Source organism: Nannospalax galili, unplaced genomic scaffold, assembly GCF_000622305.1.
Source record: "Nannospalax galili isolate Female #2095 unplaced genomic scaffold, S.galili_v1.0 scaffold286, whole genome shotgun sequence".
NCBI classification, from domain to species: Eukaryota; Metazoa; Chordata; class Mammalia; order Rodentia; family Spalacidae; genus Nannospalax; species Nannospalax galili.
In genome coordinates, this window is record NW_008359442.1 from 3,452,694 (window position 1) to 3,471,673 (window position 18,980).

General features: G+C 38.3%; 1 protein-coding gene across 1 annotated transcript in view; it reads left to right on the forward strand.

The window, feature by feature from the left end:
• The window catches only part of Psme4 (proteasome activator subunit 4), a 116,867-nt gene that overhangs the window by 82,621 nt on the left and 15,266 nt on the right, over positions 1-18,980 (forward strand). The window contains exons 32-42 of the mRNA XM_008823016.2: positions 1,039-1,120; positions 2,682-2,835; positions 3,730-3,799; positions 4,893-5,018; positions 5,419-5,571; positions 8,996-9,100; positions 9,614-9,705; positions 10,881-11,012; positions 11,681-11,889; positions 14,057-14,142; positions 18,313-18,441. Coding sequence (XP_008821238.1) covers positions 1,039-1,120; positions 2,682-2,835; positions 3,730-3,799; positions 4,893-5,018; positions 5,419-5,571; positions 8,996-9,100; positions 9,614-9,705; positions 10,881-11,012; positions 11,681-11,889; positions 14,057-14,142; positions 18,313-18,441 — 1,338 coding nt within the window. The remainder of the gene's footprint in view (positions 1-1,038; positions 1,121-2,681; positions 2,836-3,729; positions 3,800-4,892; positions 5,019-5,418; positions 5,572-8,995; positions 9,101-9,613; positions 9,706-10,880; positions 11,013-11,680; positions 11,890-14,056; positions 14,143-18,312; positions 18,442-18,980) is intronic.

The window sequence follows — 18,980 nt, forward strand, 5'->3', positions numbered from 1 at the left end:
AACAAAATTCCATTGTATACATGTACCACATTTTCGTTGTCTGTGATGGGCATCCTGTTTGATTCCATTTTCTTGCTATTGTAAATACAGCAGCAATAAATATGGCTGTTCAAGTATCTCGGGTAGAATGTAAAGTCCATGGGGAGGCCTAGGAATGATATCACTGTGTCATATGATAGTGCTGTTTTCTGTCTTTGAGAAACCTCCACCTTGATCTCCACAGAGGTTGCAACAGTTTATCAGGAGTGAATAAGACTCTTTTGTGGGGAGATATTTTTGAAAGAAATAAAGTCTAGCTTCTGTTATGGTGAAGTATGTAATAAGAGATCTCTCTGAAGTGATGGCTCAGTGGTTAAGAGCATGTACTGCTTTTCTAGAGGACTTGAATTTAATTCCCAGCACCCATATCAAATGGCTCACAACCACCTGTAACTTCAGATCAAGAGGGATCTGATGCCTCTGGCACCTGTAGTCATATGCACATGCGCACACACATAATTAAAAATAACTTTTAGAGGGCTGGAGAGATGGCTCAGTGGCTAAGAACACTGACTGAGAAGACCCAGGTTCGAATCCCAGCACCCACATGGCAGCTAACAACTGTCTGTAACTCCTGTTCCAGAGGATCCAACAGCCTCTTCTGTCCTCCACCGGCATTGCACGACACAGGTGCACTCACCTACATGCAGGCAATACACACATACACATAAAATAAAAATAATAAATAAAATATTAAAAAAAAATAACTTTTAGAGACTGAAGAGATGGCTTAGCAATTAAGAACACTGGTTGCTCTTGCAGAGGATTTGGGTTCAGTTCCCAACATGGCAGCCAACAACTGTCCCTAACTCTAGTTCCAGTGTCCTCTTCTGGCTTCTGCAGGCATTGCACAACATTGGCGCATTTACATACATTCAGGGAAAGCACTCATACATGTAAAATAAAAATAAATGAAAAAAATTTTTAAAGATGATGGTATTAATACTATAGAAAAAAAAGATTTAAAAATGTTGATGTTCACATTAACCTGTTTTGTAGATGGCTGTCTCAGCTGTGGCTGGTATCCTCAAGCAGCTGAAGAGAACCCACAAAAAGCTGACCATCAACCCTTATGAACTCAGTGAGTAAGCCCCAGAGTATTATCAATGCTTTTCAATAAAATTTAGAAAATTTCCTTGAAGTATTTAATTCTTTACCTCAGATATTGTTCTATGGATATGAAAACAAAGTACGAATTTTAGGAAGAAAGTAGTTGAGAGACTGACATGATAGCATAGGACTATAATCCAAGTACTTCAGTAGAGCTGGGGTCTCTGTTCTATGGCTAGCAAGTTTGAGGCCAACCTGGGCCACATGAAAATATCAGTTCATTAAATACTTCTCTCTGAGCAGTGAGATTAGAGGCAAGGTTGATTTTCTTCTTTTTGTCTTCTATATTGTCAGAATTTTTCAAAAGAAAGCCTTCCCCCAATAAATAATTAATCTAAGATTAAAACATTGAATTTATCATGTGTCAGTAATCTCTTTGAATGCAATATTTTAATTCTGAATTAAACCATAATCCATAGAAAAGTGTCTGAAAAACTTTTCCATTTTTCATGGACATGAATTTGAACAGCTGACTAAAAATTTTAGTAAAGTGTGTTGATAAAATTGTACAGTGTCTGTTAAATTTTTATTTTAAGAATTGTAGTCTAGTATATAAAGGCATGTTCTTAAAGGAAATGCACAGAATACTGTGGGGGTACAGATACATTTTGTGTACTGTGTTCCTTAAAATGGTTAAAGAGAAAAGTGGATGTATGGAGGGAGAAGGGAGAGAGGAAAACATGTTAAAAGTATAGATGCTAATATATAAAACTGTTTGGTCTGTGAAGAATAATGTAAGAAATTCCTTGAACTCTGTAAGCCTGTAATTAATTCAGAACTAAAATGCTTTAACAAAATCCTTTTAATTTTGTTATACTGTATTCCTCCCCAAGTACTGTAAATCCATCTGTCTTTTCCTAAATAATCCAAAGTAGACATCTCCCCACTCCTTCTTTTAGTGCTGATGATGGAGTCCAGGGTTGCCTATGGCAGGCCACTGCTGTACTCCATCCCTAGCAGATCTTTGAAAATGTACTTTTTTGTATCGGTGGGTGGGTTACATACCTTGGCTCATGTATGGAGGCCAGAGAACAACTTGTGGGAGTCAGTGTGCTCCCTGCACCATGTGGATTGGGACTTGTACTTTGATTATCAGGCTTGGCTGCAGGTACTTATAGCTGCTGAACCATCTCAGCGGGTTATATGGTTAGGGTCTCATTCTGTTGCCCAGGCTCTCCTGGAACTCAGAGATCACCCTGCTGGGATTAAAGGCATCCACCACACCCCACTGTGGGTTTTGGGTGTCAAATATTAATGAGTGATTTCTTGCTAGTAAGAGTTGCAGTAGTACTATTTATTAAAAATTGAGAATAAGCCAGGTGTGGTGGCACACACCTTTAGTCTCAGCATTCAGGGGGCAGAGGCAGGTGGAGCTCTGTGAGTTCAAGGCCAGCCTGATCTACATAATGAGTTCCAGGCCAGCTGGGGCTAAAGGGGAACCCTGTCTTAAAAAAAAACCAAAAAAAAAAAAAAAAAAAAAATTGTTGGAGTAATGTTTTCAGATTAATCAAATGTGATTATCTTTTCTTTAGGCGGGTGTCGTAAACCCACCAAAATTCTTGCTGGTGATAGACCTGATAATCATTGGTTGCATTATGATAGCAAAAATATACCAAGAACAAAAAAAGAATGGGAGTCAACTTGCTTTGTTGAAAAAACTCACTGGGGATACTATACCTGGCCAAAGTAAGTGGTAACTTCCCATCCACCTTGCTGTCAAATAGCATTTGATATCCTTTGTTTTGTTATATTGGAATTCTGGGGAGGTTCAGAGGCACTTGAGGGTACCCTCTCCCAAACCCTCCTGTCAATGCCTGTCAATGCAGTACTTCATTCCTTCCTACCTCTTGAACTACAGTTCTTAGCTTGTTTGTTTGTTTGTTAGTTTTTAACTTTTTTTTTGTTTGTAATTTTTTGAGACAGGGTCCCTGGCTAGCTGCCTTGGAACTCACTATGTAGACCAGGCTAGCTTTGACCTCACAGAGATCTACCTGCCTCTGCCTCCCAAGTGCTGGGATCAAAGGTATGCGCCACCACGCCTGGCTGTTTGGTTTTTTTAACTTTTTTTTTTTTTGGTCGTTTTGAGACAGGGTCTCCCTGTAGCCCCAGCTTTCCTGGAACTCACTATGTAGACTAGGCTGGCCTTGAACTCACAGAGATCCGCCTGCCTCTGCCTCCCGAGTGCTGGGATTAAAGGCGTGCCCCACCACACCCGGCTTTTATTTATTACTTTTTATTTTATGTGTATGAGTATATTGCCTGAATGTGTATAAGTGTACCCATGTCGTGCAATGCCCATGGATGTCAGAAGAAGGCATTGGATCCCCTAGAACTAGAGTTGTGGGTGGTTGTTAGGTGTTGGGAATCGAACCTGGGTTGTCTGCAAGAGCAGCCAGTGTTTATGTCCTCAGGGTTCAGGGGCCTGTAGATTTTTAAGCTGAGGCTGTTATTACCAATATACTCACATCTCCAAACTTTACATCCATTAGAGTTCATTACAAGTACCTTCTGATAATTTGCCCATGAAGCTGTAGCATTTTCTTCTTGTGTGTATTACAAAAATAAACTCTCACTATATAGGAATATGGTTGTTTATGCTGGTGTGGAAGAGCAGCCCAAGCTTGGCAGAAGCAGGGAGGATATGACGGAGGTAAGCATTCATTTCACCATGGTTTGAAATGCATCTTATCTGCTGGTTTAGTTCAGTCTTCGTTCAGGACTTTCCTATCACTTACAGGTGTCAGTTGATGTGGCTCTATCACTGCTAAGGTTGCCCTCAAATTGCTACTGTGTTTAGTACTCCCAGTGCTTTATTTAGTTAGCTGCTGACTTCTTGTGTTAGTTCTGGCTGAAAGTTCTTAAAGGCAAAGATAATGGCTAATTTTCAGGTTTCTTTTTGCATGTGAATCATGGGTGCTCAGGAAATAGATGTTTAGATTTAAGTTACAACTTTACAGTTCAGCCAGGTGTGGTGGTACCCTTTTGTAATCTGTACTCAAGGCTGTTGCAGGAAGACTGCTGTGAGTTCAAGGCCAGCCTGGCCTGGAATATCATCAAACAAACAAAAAGAAAAAACAAACTTATTCAGTACTTATTGAACAAACTGCTTTGTCACTTTGAAAGTTAATCAGGGCTTTTAAACTTTCAAGTTCACAGCATAAATTTCCTAATTCTCAACAGCTTTTCTGTCTTTCTATCTTGCTTTTTTTCCTTCCTTCTTTTTTTCATTCATTCATTCTTATTTTTTTGAGACAGGGTCTCACTACATACTCTGGCTACCCTATGTAGACCACCCTTGAACTCACAGAGCTTTACTTGGCTATGCCTCTTGAGTGCTAAGATTAAAGGTGCACACCACCATGCCCGGCCTTCAACAGATTTCTTTTTAATAGCTGGTGTCCACAAATAGGGAAATTATTTGTTGAAATTTCACTAACAGTTTGGGAATTTTTATAAATTCATACATTTTATACAACTGGTCCTCACTTCCTAAGCAGAACCTTTTCTTTGTTTTAATTCATAGTGTGAGAAATGACATCCAAACTTGAGAAAATAAAGGAAAAAAAGATCTTAGAAAGACTTACAGAGTTGCATTTTCATGGAAAATACTATTTTAAAAGCATGCAGTTACTTTAGAACAAAATAGCCATTTAGTGAATCAGAGTTTTGTAATTTTAGCTTTCAGAATTGTTCGTAAATAGGTTTTAAACCCTGAATATTGTTCTTTTTTTTTAACTTTATAGGCAGAACAGATTATATATGATCATTTTTCTGACCCTAAATTTGTTGAACAGTTAATTACTTTTCTATCTTTAGAAGACAGAAAAGGAAAAGATAAGTTTAATCCCCGACGTTTTTGCCTCTTTAAGGTAACTATGTTTTTTCTATATCCTTGTGATAAAGCTTAGTGATTGACTATTTTGTAGGTTCATAAGCTTTAAATATTTGATAAATTTGAACATACCTGTCTTGTCTTAATCTTAAATGGCACTGGAATTATGTAGTTCATATTGACCTTGATTGAAGGCCAAGATTTATGCTTAAAAAACAAAAAGGCTTTATGATACTTATTTTTAATGTTCGTGACTAGCACTTGAAAATAAAAATGCACTTTTTTGGCCTTTTTGAAAAATGCATTTTTATATAAACTAGGCATGCTAATCACTGTAACTGTTAATATTCCAAAGGGAGAGTTATTTAGAAGGTAACTATATTTATGATGGAGGTGATGGCCATTTCAATGCTGAATTACTGTCTTTGTTTTTATAGGGTATCTTTAGAAACTTTGATGATGCCTTCCTGCCTGTTCTGAAGCCCCATTTAGAACGTTTGGTTGCAGATTCTCATGAAAGCACCCAGCGATGTGTTGCAGAAATTATAGCTGGCTTAATTAGAGGCTCTAAGCACTGGACATTTGAGAAGGTGATGTGATCATTCTGTGGACAATTTTTGTTTTATTTTGTTTTTAGACAGGGTCTTATAGTCCAGGCTGATTTGAACTTCCTAAATAACCAGAAATGATCTGAAATTGTCTGTGTTCCCCAGTGCTGGAAATAGAGGCATATGCCAGCATATCCAGCTCACATTCACCATTAAAATACATTATTTAGGGGACTGGAGAGACAGCTCACTGGTTAAGAACACTGACTGCTTTTGCAGAGGACCCAGGCTCAATTCCCAGCACCCACATGGCACCTAACAAGCATTTGTAACTCCAGTTCCAAGGCATCTGACACCCTCTTCTGATCCCCTCAAGCACTGCACGGCACAGGTCCACCTACCTACAAGCAGGCAATACAGTCATACACATAAAATAAAAATAATGATTAAAAAAAAATACTTTAGCCAGGCATGGTGGCACATGCCTTTAGTTCCAGCACTCAGGAGGCAGAGGCAAGAGCCTGAGATTGAAGCCACCTGATCTACATAGGAAGTTTCAAGCCAGCTGGGTTACAGGGATACCCTGTTTCAAAAAAAAAAAAAATTATTTAACCAGGTAACACACACCAATAATCCTGTACTCAGGAGGCAAAGTCAGGAAGAGCAAGAGTTGAAGACCAACCCTGGGGTGCATGAGACCTTGTCTCAAAAAAAGAAAAAAATCATATAGTAATCCACATTACATCTTCAGTATTGCTGCCTGAGTTTTGGTATGTTCGTCTCCATAAAATAAGCCAAAACTGGAGCTGGCAGGGTAACTTGGTTGTTAGAGTGGTTATCTAGCATCCTTAAAGGTCTTGGGTCCCTAGCATTTGGTAGCACAAACCTATAATCCCAGCATTCTGGAGGCAGAAGCAGGAGGATCAGAAGTTCATGGTTATTCTCTACTAGAGAGCAAGTTTAGGGGTTTAGGGGTTTTGTGCACAAAATGTTTGAGTCTCCTTTGAATGCATACCATAATTTGTTTCTACATCCAACATTCAGTTATTTTTTTGTTTAGTTTTGGTTTTGATTTTTTGAGACCCAGTCTCAAAATGAAGCCCTAGCTTGCCTCAAACTCACAGAGATCTGCCTGCCTTTTCCTCCTTCCCCACCCTCTGTGCTGGATTAAAGTCTGAGCCACCAGCCCAACTAGTCTTTAAATTTTTAAATTATTTGCCAAAATTCCATGTGAATGTGGGAAATCAAGATATATCCTGAACAAACCCATACACAGACATGCACTCTTCTTTTTTTTTTTTTTTTTTTTTTTGTATTGCCTGCATGTAGGTAAGTGCACCCATGTCGTGCAATGCCCGAGGAGCTCAAAAGAGGCCATTGGATCCCCTGGAACTGGAGTTACGGACAGTTGTTAGCTGCCATGTGGGTACTGGGATTCAAAACTGGGTCTTCTGCAAGAACAGCCAGTGTTCTTAACCTCTGAGCCATCTCTCCAGCCCCTAGACGTGTAAAGTTTAAAAAAAAAAAAAAGACTCTCAGAGATCTGCCTGCCTTTGCTTCCTATATGCCAGGATTAAAGATGTGAACCACCACACCCAGCCAATAAAAGAAATCTTAAAAACAAAACAGTGAGGCCGAGTGTAGTGGTATACTTGGGAGGCAGAGGCAGGCAGATCTCTGTGTGTTCAAGGCCAGCTGGGGCTACAGGGAGACCCTGTCTCAAAAAGCCAAAAAAATATTTTAAAAAATTTTTTTTAATGAGGCAGCAGTTCTTTCTCTTAAAAAAGGAAGAAAGCCCTAAAGCTTTCATCCTGTATTTCTGGACCCTGTCAGTTGGCTGGTGCTGCACATGGGTGTTTCCCTCCATGAAGTCTTCCTGGTCTCCCATCAAATCCGTTCTCACAGCCTCTTTCTCTTCCCCATTATTTGTCTAATCTTGCAGAGAGTATAAGTTGGAATGTCCTTTTTAGAACATCACTCTTCTAGTTGTAAGGTTCTGTTTTATACCATTAGTTCATTAGCCAAATGTAGTAGGCAAAAAATAACTTGTATAAATGCCAAGAATGTCCAGTAGAAGATAGGCTACTCTTTTCTCAGAGAATACCTATACATGGTTTGGGTCAGCTTTTAGCAGGGCTAAACACTTTGCTTTCAAGGAACCAAGCTTATACACATCACTAATCATCCTATCATTAGAGCTACTTTTGAATTAGCTATTTTCCAAAACACATTTTTTTTCTTTCAAATCTGTGCTTGATGCTTTTTTATGCCAAACACTCCCTCCCCATTTGCCCTTTTAAAGCTAGAATACATGGATGCACAAAGTGATCACTATTTAGGAGGCTGTTAGAAAAAGAAGGTCCTTATTTCCTATTGCGATTAATCAAGATCACAGGCTGATTTGTGTGCTCATTAAACTTTGATACCACAAACATATTCACAGTCCATGTATAACAAAACCTTTTTTTTTTTTTTTTTTTTTTTTTTTTTTTTGAAACAGGGTCTCCCTGTAGCCCCAGCTAGCCTGGAACTCACTATGTAGACCAGGCTGGCCTTGAACTCAGATCCACCTGCTTCTGCCTCCCAAGTGTTGGGCGTATGTATAGCAAAACTATTTAAAGGTTATTTGTGGTTATCAAAGATTTGAATTTGAAGATTATACCTAAAGCTAATTTCTATATTGTATCATCATCATTTCCTACTTTTGAATTCTATCAAATGACCTTAATAAGCATGAAAAAATTTAACTTGAAGTTTTGTTTTTGCCCAGTGAAATTACTGTTGTTTGAAAGTTTAAAAAGGGGGCTGGAGCCAGGTGTGGTGGCGCACTCCTGTAGTCCCAGCACTTGGGAGGCAGAGGCAGGTGGATCTCTGTGAGTTCAAGGCCAGCCTGGTGTACATAGTGAGTTCCAGGACAACTGGGGCTACAGGGAGACTCTGCTTCAAAAAGACCAAAAAAAAGCAGGGGCCGGAGAGATGGCTTGGCGGTTAAGAGCACTGACTGCTCTCACAGAGGACCTGGGTTCAATTCCCAGCACCCACATGGCAGCTAACAACTGTCTGTAACTCTCCAGTTCCAGGGGAATTTGGCGCTCTCCTCTGACCTCCATGGGCATTGCACAACAAGGGTGCACTTACACACATGCAGGCAGTACACTCATACACAAAAAATAAAAATAATATTTTGAAAAAAAAGTAGTTTAAAAAGAGTAGTTCTCTGTGTAGGAAAGAGATTATACAGAAGCATATAAAGTTTTCCCTTTTTTCAGAATAACATTCTTAGAAAAAAATTGACCCATTTCTGCATATGAATTATGATGATAACATAGAAAGATACCTTCTTGGATTATTTGGGTGCTCTAAAAAATACTCTCTATCAGTTTTTGTGCAAGTACATTTCTAGGAAGAGGTATTTTAAGAAACATGTTGTATCACTAACTTTGGCCATGTGTTTGATTCTGAGTAGGTGGAGAAGCTTTGGGGGCTTTTGTGCCCGCTCCTTAGAACAGCCTTGTCCAACATTACGGTAGAAACCTACAATGACTGGGGAACTTGTATCGCAACATCCTGTGTAAGATCTCTGGCTTTCTTCCTTTTTTCACTTACCTTTTCGAATTGTTTAATTACCTAGAATCAAAATATATGAAATCTCATTGTATCCCTTAAATCTTGAAATTTTGTCCATACCTTTTGTCATCTCACATAATTGAAGATAATACTTTTCAGCCTTTCCAGTAACCCTTGATAATAATTCTTAAGTGAGTTTGATATTTTTCTTTTATTATAATATATTTTAAATTGACAAGTCAAATCATGGTTTTGGAAGTGTAGCTTACACATAGAAGCATGTAATACAAAGTTATAGGTGTGGTTTTTAATACTAAATATACCCATTGCTCACATACTTCTATTTAAATTGCTCATTTAACAATTTTCTGACTGTTACCATGAGTTATGATAATTGAACTTGGATTTGACTTGCCAGTTTTAGTTTGGTTTACTTCTTACATACTTCTTAATTTTTAATATGACAGGATATGACTTATCTTTTAGAATTAATTATTACTCTATATCTTCAACACAGGAAAGCAGAGATCCCCGGAAGCTTCATTGGCTTTTTGAGCTGCTCTTGGAGTCACCCTTGAGTGGCGAAGGTGGATCCTTTGTAGATGCATGGTAAATACAAAGAAAATCTGTAAGATTAACACCAAAAATTTTGTGTTAACAGATGGTTAAATGGAGATAAGTTGCTGGGCATTGTATGCAACCTGTAGAGTTAGGAGAGTTAGGCAGGAGGACCATGTGTTTGAGGCCAGCCTGAACTATATAGCAAGTTCCAGGCCAACCGGGATTATATAGCAATACCCTGTTTCAAAACAAAATCCAAACAAAAGGAGAAAAAATGGGGAAAAAAAGAATTGTGTGACTGTTAGACTAAATTGTTCCTCTCTTCTGGAAACTGATACTGGTCATCGTTTTGTAGACAGCATAGCAATTTCCAAATAAGCTACCCTGCCTTCTTGATGTCAGATCTTTGTGGGGCTTGTTCTTCCTTGAGATACTGTCTTTGTCACATTTTCTTTTCGTTCTTGTTAAGAAACCTGTGAAGAAGAAGGGCTAGGGATATAGTCTGCTGCTAGAGTGCTTGCCTAACATGCACCCAGTACCATTCCCTACAAAAAAGAAAGGCATAAAGATTACATGATAGAGACATGTGAAGTTAGAGAGAAGCTGGGACAATAAGAAAAAAAATAGAGAAAAACTACATTAAAATAAAAACTAAGTATTTTATTCATTAGTGAGTAGTTCAATTACTGTTCTCAAAAAGTTAGGTCAATGCTGTTAATATATGAATTGTGGGTGCTTAAGTGAAAAACACTATTGTATTGTTACTTTTCTGTTGCTGTGATAGAAACACTGACCAAAGCAACTTATAGAAGGAAGAGTTTATTTAACTTATAGTTCCAAAGGAGCAAGAGTCCATCATGGCAGGGAGGCATGGTGGCAGAGGTGGCTGGATGAGGAGCAGAAGCTAAGCTCTCACATCTTCAAACAGGCACAGGAAGCAAGAGAATGACTAGAAGTCCAGCAAGGCTTAAGAACTCTCTAAGCCTACCCCCAGTGACATGCTTCTTCCAGTGTCGCCATACCTTTAAGACCTCCCAAAACAGCACTACCAAGTGGGGACAAAATGTCCAAATATTGGAACCTATGGGGGAGATTCTTACTCAAAGCATCACAGCTATGTATGGCAATCTAAGAGAAAATAAAAAATAGTTAGATGCAAACATTGTTTGTACTGTCACTACAGAAAAACAGTGTAATTTGATGTGTCTGTTCTTTAATTGTAGTCGACTTTATGTGCTACAAGGTGGCCTTGCCCAGCAAGAATGGAGAGTGCCTGAGCTATTACATAGACTACTGAAGTACTTGGAACCCAAACTCACCCAGGTTTACAAAAATGTCAGAGAAAGAATAGGGAGGTAGGTATGGTTTTTTTCTCTGTGGTTTGAAATACTTCTCAAGTTCTTTAAATTTCAATACCTAGCAATACGCACTGGTTATGTTACCAGTGAATGTTGTGTCATCTTCCTCACATTTTTGTTTTTGTTTATTTTTGGTCTTTTTGTCACAGGGTCTTGTAGTCCCAGCTGGCCTGGAACTCCCCATGTAGACCAGGCTGGCTTTGAACTCACAGAGATCCACCTGCCTCTGCCTCCTGAGTGCTGGGATTAAGGGCGTGTGCCACCATGCCCGGCTAAAATATTTTATTTCTTAGTTTTTATTATTTTATGTGTGTGACTGTATTGCCTGCATGTATGTAAGTGCACTTGTGTCGTGCAATGCCTGCAGAGGTCAGAAGAGGGTGTCCCCTGGAACAAGTTTTGGACGGTTGTTAACCACCATGTGGGTGCTGGGACTTGAACCTGGGTCCTCTGCAAGAGCAGTCAGTATTCTTAACTACTGAGCCATCTCTCCAGCCCCACCATCCCTAAGCTTAATGCCTCAGTATTATGTTATATTTCATACATGAAGCAATCTGGAGCATCTCTCTTGGAATTACCTTGGGAAAATTTACTTTGGTTGGGCCATAACTTTTGAATCTGTTTGTTACGATGTCAGACCTCTTGTTACATGTTTTATTTAACAGTGTGCTGACCTACATATTCATGATAGATGTCTCTTTGCCAAACACTGCGCCAACAACATCCCCTTGTATCCCTGAGTTTACTGCTCGAATCCTAGAGAAATTGAAGCCCCTCATGGATGTGGATGAAGAAATTCAGAACCATGTTATGGAAGAAAATGGAATTGGTGAAGAAGATGAACGAACTCAGGGCATTAAACTCTTAAAAACCAGTGAGTCATTAAAATCCATAGAAATTCACTTAAGAACAGATGTATTTTAATTCATTCAGGGTTCCCCTGTCACTTCTTTAATATAATTTTTGAAAATATAGTATGTATTTTCTGCTTTTAACAGTTTTTGAGTTTAAGAATCTCCAAGATTCTTCTCTTTTTGGAACGGTGAAAATCTCATTCTCCTCCTTCACTAGCCCTGGGTAGCCACCATTTTCATCCCTGGCATATTTCACTTTATACACTTCATGATTAATCCATGTTGTACTATAAATAGCAAATTCATTTCCTCCTCCATTTGCTTTGTGCATTCATCTGTTGATGGACATTTCCACCTTTTCACTAGTACAAATAATGCTGCTCTGACCATTGATACATAAGTATCAGAGTTCCTGCTTTCCGTTGTTTCTTTATATACCTGAAAGTGGAGTTGCTGCACCACATGGTATTTCTGTACTTACCACCAGCGTGTGCCAAACTGTTCTCCACAGCGCTGCATGTTTTATAGTGCAGTCATCAGATGCTCAGGAGTTCATTCTCCTCACATCCTTACCCCGTACTTGTTTTCTATTTTCTTTTTCTAATAGTCATCCTAATAGGTTTGAAAAGTTGTAATCTTGATTTGCATTTACCTAATAACAAGTGATGTTTAACATCTTTTTGTGTGTTTAATGGGCCATTTGTGTGCTTTCTTAGAATTGTTAGTTCAATTCTTTTTCTCCATTTTTAAATCAGTCTTGCTATTTTGTTGCTTGTTGAGTTGTAGTTCTTTTTTAAAAATATTATTTTTCTTTTATGTGTATGAGTGTTATGCCTGCATATAAGTAAGCGCACCCATGTTGTGTAATGCCCGTGACAGAAGAGGCTGTCAGATCCCCTGGAACTGGAGTTATGGATAGTTGTTAGCTGCCATATGGGTGCTGGGATTCGAAGCCTGGTCTTCTGCAAGAACCGTGTTCTTAACTGCTGAGCCATCTCCCCAGCCCTGAGTTGTAGTTCTTTATATGGTCAGATAGATGATTTATAAATACTTTATCCTGCTGGGGCATGGTGACATATGCCTTTAGTCCCAGCACTTGGGAGGCAGAGGCAGGCACATCTCTGAGTTCAAAGTCAGCCTAGCCTACATAGCAGTTCTAGGCCAGCTGGGGCTACAGAGAGACCCTGTCTCAAAAAAAAAAGAAAAAGGAAAAAAAGAAAAAAAGTATTTTATCCAAGCTCTTGCTTGCCGTCTCTCCCTCTGTTTTTTGTTTTGTTTTGTTTGTTGTTTGTTTGTTTGTTTAGATGTGGTCTCATGTAGCCCAGGTTGACCTACAATTCCTAATCTTCCTGCCCTAGCTTCCCAAGTATTGGGATTGCAGGCATGTATCTCCATACCAGGCTTTATGCTTTTGATAGTGTCCCTTAGTGACCTGAGTTTTGGTGAGCTTCGGATTATTTTTTCTTTTGTTTCCTTGGGAATCATTAAATTGAATCATGTGGGTTTTTTTATTTTTGTTTTTTCAAAAAATTGAAGATATGGAATAATATAATTAGACTATCTCGTTTCAGCATGTGTTATGAAGTAAGGTCTAACTTCATTCTTTTGAATATGTTCATCAAGTTAAGAACTTAACACTGTACTGAAAAACTTCTTTCTCCATTGAATAGCTTTGGCACTCTGATTGCACATCCCATTGTGAGGGTCTGTTTCTTCATTTTCTGTGTCTTTTAGCTGTGTACCTACCGATTCTTATGTCAGTACCGTACAGTTGACTTCTGTAGATTTGTAGTAACTTTTGAAATCAGTATGTATTCATTGTCTTTTTCAGGATATTCAGGGTATCCTTTTTAATAACTAAAGTTTTAAAATAATTTTAGCTCTAAACTACTTGATCATTATTTTACCTACCTTGGAATTATTGAAGGCTAGTTCTGATGTCTACTTTAAGTACTTGGTAGGCTCTTAATAATCTGTAGATTCTTAGAGAATACCCTCAGTACCCTGGATTGGTTGATAGCCTTTACCATGGCTATTCTTATACTGCTGATGAATCAGAGTGTAATTTGAGATATCATAGGTAAGCTTAAAATTAAAGAGATCAGTGACAGACTAACACTAGAATTACATCAATATGGTCCGTAACTTGATAGCAATAGCTGATTCTGTGTGTTTATTTCCAAATAGTACTGAAATGGCTAATGGCAAGTGCAGGAAGATCTTTTTCTACTGCAGTCAAAGAACAGCTTCAGCTTCTGCCTTTGTTTTTTAAGGTAAGACTATAGGTTGAAATGAAGAATATGCCTCTTCTGACCTTAAAAAGAAATTCATGGTCATCAGCTAATGGTTGATGGTTGATTCTCTCTTTCTCTCTCTCTCCCTCTCTCTCTCTCTTTCTCTCTCTCTCTGACTGGTTGAATATTGATTGGGTCCCTACGAATAAGAGAAAATTCTTAGATGATAGTAGTTTAGATTGATATAATTGTTTTAGTATTAAATGAATATGAGAGCAGGATCCCGACAGGTCCATCAAAGATCTCCTTTCTTCCCTCTCCTTTCTCCCTCTACCTCCTCTTGTCTGATACAGGATCTCATGTTGCCTAGGCTAACCTCAGCCTTGCAGTGTAGCGGAGGATGATGACTGTAAACTTCTTAATCCTCCATCCCCTACGTGTTGTGATTACAGACATGAGCCACCATGCACAACTAAACATGAAAGTTTTACAGTCAGAACATTGTTTTACTAATAGCCTATTTTTGAGGAATAGCAGTTTAAGAGAAAATAATTAAAAGGCATAGTGAAAAAGCTTAATAGACATTTCTTTTCTCTATTATTCCATTATGTAACTATTATAATTTAATAAAAAATTTACACTATAGTAGTTTATTTGCTTTTATTATAGTTGTGGAGTTTTTGTTGTTGTTGTTCTTTATGAGGCAGGGTCTCCCTGTAGCCCCAGCTGGCTTGGAACTCTCTATATAGATCAGGCTGGCCTTGAACTCAAAGAGATGTGCCTGCCTCTGCCTCTGCTGGGATTAAAGGTGTGCACCACCACGCCCGATTCTGCAGTTGTTTACTATGTAAAAGGCAGGAGTACATTGATAATAAACACTGAACCAGGCTTCCTGGATTCAGTCTTGGCTCTGTTATTGATATACTATGTAATCATGGGCAAATAATACAGCTCAGAACTTTTTCTAAATCTGTAAAATGTAAGTTAATATTACATGTCTCTCATCCTTAACATTGAGAAATTTCATGATTGACTATGAATATAAACATGAATATCATGTCATTGGAATTTTCCATTCTACTTCCTGTTCCATACTAACATTGCTGTCTGTGAACAAGATTTGAGATTAAGTAGAACACTGCACTGATAGATTGTATTCTAAACCAACAGAGGGGGGTTGTCTGTCTGTATGTACAAAGTGCTCAGAGCTGTGTCCAGTGTAGAATGTAACTTATTGGAGAGCACTTGCCTATCCCCACAGGGTCCACCCCATATTCTTATTCATTCATGATTTAATGAACAGCTTTTACATAGTATCTATTTTATACTTTGAATGTATTTTTAAAGATAAATTACCAAAAGTGAAAGCAGTTGAGAGCTCACAGTAGTGGCCAGGAGAGGGGGAGGCATTGCATCCTAAGTTTCACAATAAGGAGTGCTCATCAGAGTCTTCTGCAGAGTCATAGTTTGCATGAGTCAGACTTATAGGAAATTTTATAGACACTGTGATGCACTAGTATACAATTATTTTCCATTGGCAGGATTTCTTCAGAAAAATAAAATTTTCTCAAAAATCAGAGACAGTCCTATAAGGTCTTCTGTTAGTGTGATGAGTAGCATGTTCTATTAATTAACAATTTGATGTCAGTTAAATTTTAGTAATAAATTTTGTGTGAAAACAAGGCAAGAAAAAAGATGAAATACTTTGTATCATTATATCAGTTGAGGTTCTTTAATTGCAAGTAAGAGTAGAAAATTAGGTTACCAGAAAGTACCTGAGTGGTTTACACAATGAAGTAAAAGATAAGATGTGCATAGGCGCCTCTGTGATGCTGAGGATCTATGTTACCAAAAAAAAAAAAAAAAAATGCAGGATCCCCTTCTGGACATGGCTCCCTTGGATCTCAACATTTATATGCCCAAATCAAAGATCATTGAGCAGGCTCTAATCTCTTGGGCTAGAATGCAGTGATCCCTCAATTGACAGCCCTGTCAATGCCAGAGAAGGGTGAGGCTCCAAAAGGAATCTACGTTACTACAGCAGGGAGGGAATCTCAAAGAAGTGTACATAGTTATAGACATTGACCCAGCTTTCTTATTTCACATCTTAAGGAAAACTTAGATCATTTAGGTTTGTTCTTGAGTAAGAAATTAGAAAACAAAAGAAAAAAGAACAATCCCAGCTCCTAATAAGAGCTGCTGCAACGAGATGACTCAAAACAAAGAAAAAAAAACCCAAAAACCTAAGTTTCATGAATATTGACTTTTTTTTCCAAAAACTATTTTGAAATAATTAAGTATTCACAGGAGATTACAAATACTCTACTGCATCTCCTAACATCTTGTATAAGTGTATAGTACAGTCTCAAAATTAGGAAATTAACATTGTTCTAAACACTCTATAATTCTGTCATTTTATCATGTGTGTAGATTGTGTAACACACAGTGCAATGATAATACTGAAATTTTTATTACCATGAAAATCTCTTAATGCTAGCTCTTATCATTTGAAAACATTTATAGTGGGGTTGCCAAATGGCTCAGCAGGTAAAGGTACTAGCCACAAAACCTAACAACCTAAATTCAGTCCTGGGGACTCAAATGGTAGAAAGAGAACTGAGTCCTACAAGTTGTTCCCTGACCACCACATGCCAGCTGCAGTGTGTTTGTACGTGCATACCTACAGACACACACAAGAATCAATCAGTGAATGAATTTAATTAAAATTGTTTTAAAGAATATTAGCAATTACAAATTTAACTTAAAAATTAGTATAATTTATTTCTCTTAAAGACTGTTTATTTCCTAGCTCTCTTTACCTAAAATGCTTCAAATCTGTTGCAGTTCATTGGTTTGTAATGACATAAGTGCTTTTAAAAAGTCATCATTGGGGCTGGAGAGATGGCTCAGGGGCTAAGAGCACTAGCTGCTCTTGCAGAGTACCCAGGTTCAATTCCCAGCACCCACATAGCAGCTAACAACCATCTGTAACTCAAGTTCCAGAGTATCCAACACTGTTTTCTGACTTCTGGGGGTATTGCACAGCACAGGAACACCTACATACATATAGGCAATACACATAAAATAAAAATAATAAATAAAATATCTTTTAAAAAGTCACTGTTCGCCTCAGTGGGAAGGAACTCTATTCTGAACAAGAGGAATCTTTTTCATATGTTAACTATTCAAGGTAGCAATGAAGAAAAAATGACTGCCACAATTTTGCAAACTTCTTTTGATAATGGATCAGCATATAAGAAAAAAGCTAAATATCAGTGAAGGAAACACAATACACTTTTTATGCTGTGCCCATTGTCACGTGTCAGTAGAACCAAACCTAGATCCAATGAGCTGAGTACAGGGCTTACTGGATCAAGCCACTCCAATGCAGGGATGTAATCAGGGAAGGCCACAACTGAGGAAATTGTGAAAGAAAAACATCAAAACAGATAACAAGGAATTTTCAGAGACTAAACACAACAGCTAAATGCAACATGTAATCATTATGTTGAATGTTTCAGAAAGCCAGTTGAATAGCACATTGATGCTACATAGTTAGGGACCTTTGAGACTGTTGAGTAGTCTATTTTGTAATGAAGTTTCCGGTATGATGATGTCATTTCAAGTGTTTTTTAAAGAGATAACATAATGGAATATTTATGGATGGAGTATTTGTGAGACTTACTTCAGATAATTTAGATGAAGAGAGGAGCCAAAGGGCAGCAAAAAATGAAACACAGGATTGTCCCTGAGTTTGCCATTGTTTAACAATTGGTATATGAGGTGTTGGTTGTGCTTGCTCTAGCTATTCATGTGTTTTAAAATTGTAAAAATGTAGGCCAGAATGTAGCCTGGGCATGGAAGCACATGCCTTTAATCCCAGCACTTGGGAGGCAAAGGTGGGCGGATCTCTGTAAGATCTAGGCCAGCCTGGCCTACATAGTGAGTTCCAGACCAGCTGGGGCTTCAGGGAGACCCTGTCTCAAAAGACAATAACAAAAAAAGTGAAAATGTGATTTTGTTTTCTTTCTTTTTTTTTTTTGAGACAGGATGTCTGTAAGTTTTTGTTGGCTTTAGATTGATTTTGTAGCTCTGGCTGGCCTTAAATTTGACATCTCTTGTGTCCTGACTGCTGAGGATTTCCATCTTGTGGGATGCCTTTGTGATTATTGGGAGTCATCTTTCAATTTGTCTTGTTTTGTCCTGTAGATTGCCCCGGTGGAAAATGACAATAGCTATGATGAACTGAAAAGAGATGCAAAGCTCTGTTTATCACTAATGTCTCAGGGGTTACTTTACCCTCATCAAGTGCCTTTGGTACTTCAGGTGCTAAACCAAGTAAGTGCAAAACTCTAAGATTTACATCCCCTCTTTCGCATTCAGGTTTACCGTTCTAAGAACTCCACACTGAACCTGATCTTCGTTTTGATTTTTCTTTTGGTATAGGAAGACATATATATTGACCTAAGAAACAGACCTAGATTTCATACCTGGTTCAGCCACCAACTTCTTTGATTTCGGGCAAATCACTCGTGTCAAAAATTACCCATACACACAAGGACATAATTGTTAAAATGCCTTAATGCACAGTATTTATGAAGGCAGGGGCACGATTCCCTCTTACCATCTCTCCTTATGTCTGTCCCATGGCCTCCAATAAAGACCTGTAGTGACTCAGTTATTTTCTGGCTGCACTGCAGTACAGCCAACTCAGTAGTGTTCGCCTTGTTCACACAATGTGAAAATGGGCATCATCTTAGAGACTGAGTTTGCCACTGAAAAATGCTTTTCAACAGCCTGAAATTGTATTTGGGAGTGTGTGCGTGTGTGCGTGCGTGCGTGCGTGCAAAACTATGTAGTTCTTAATCTTATTTGCT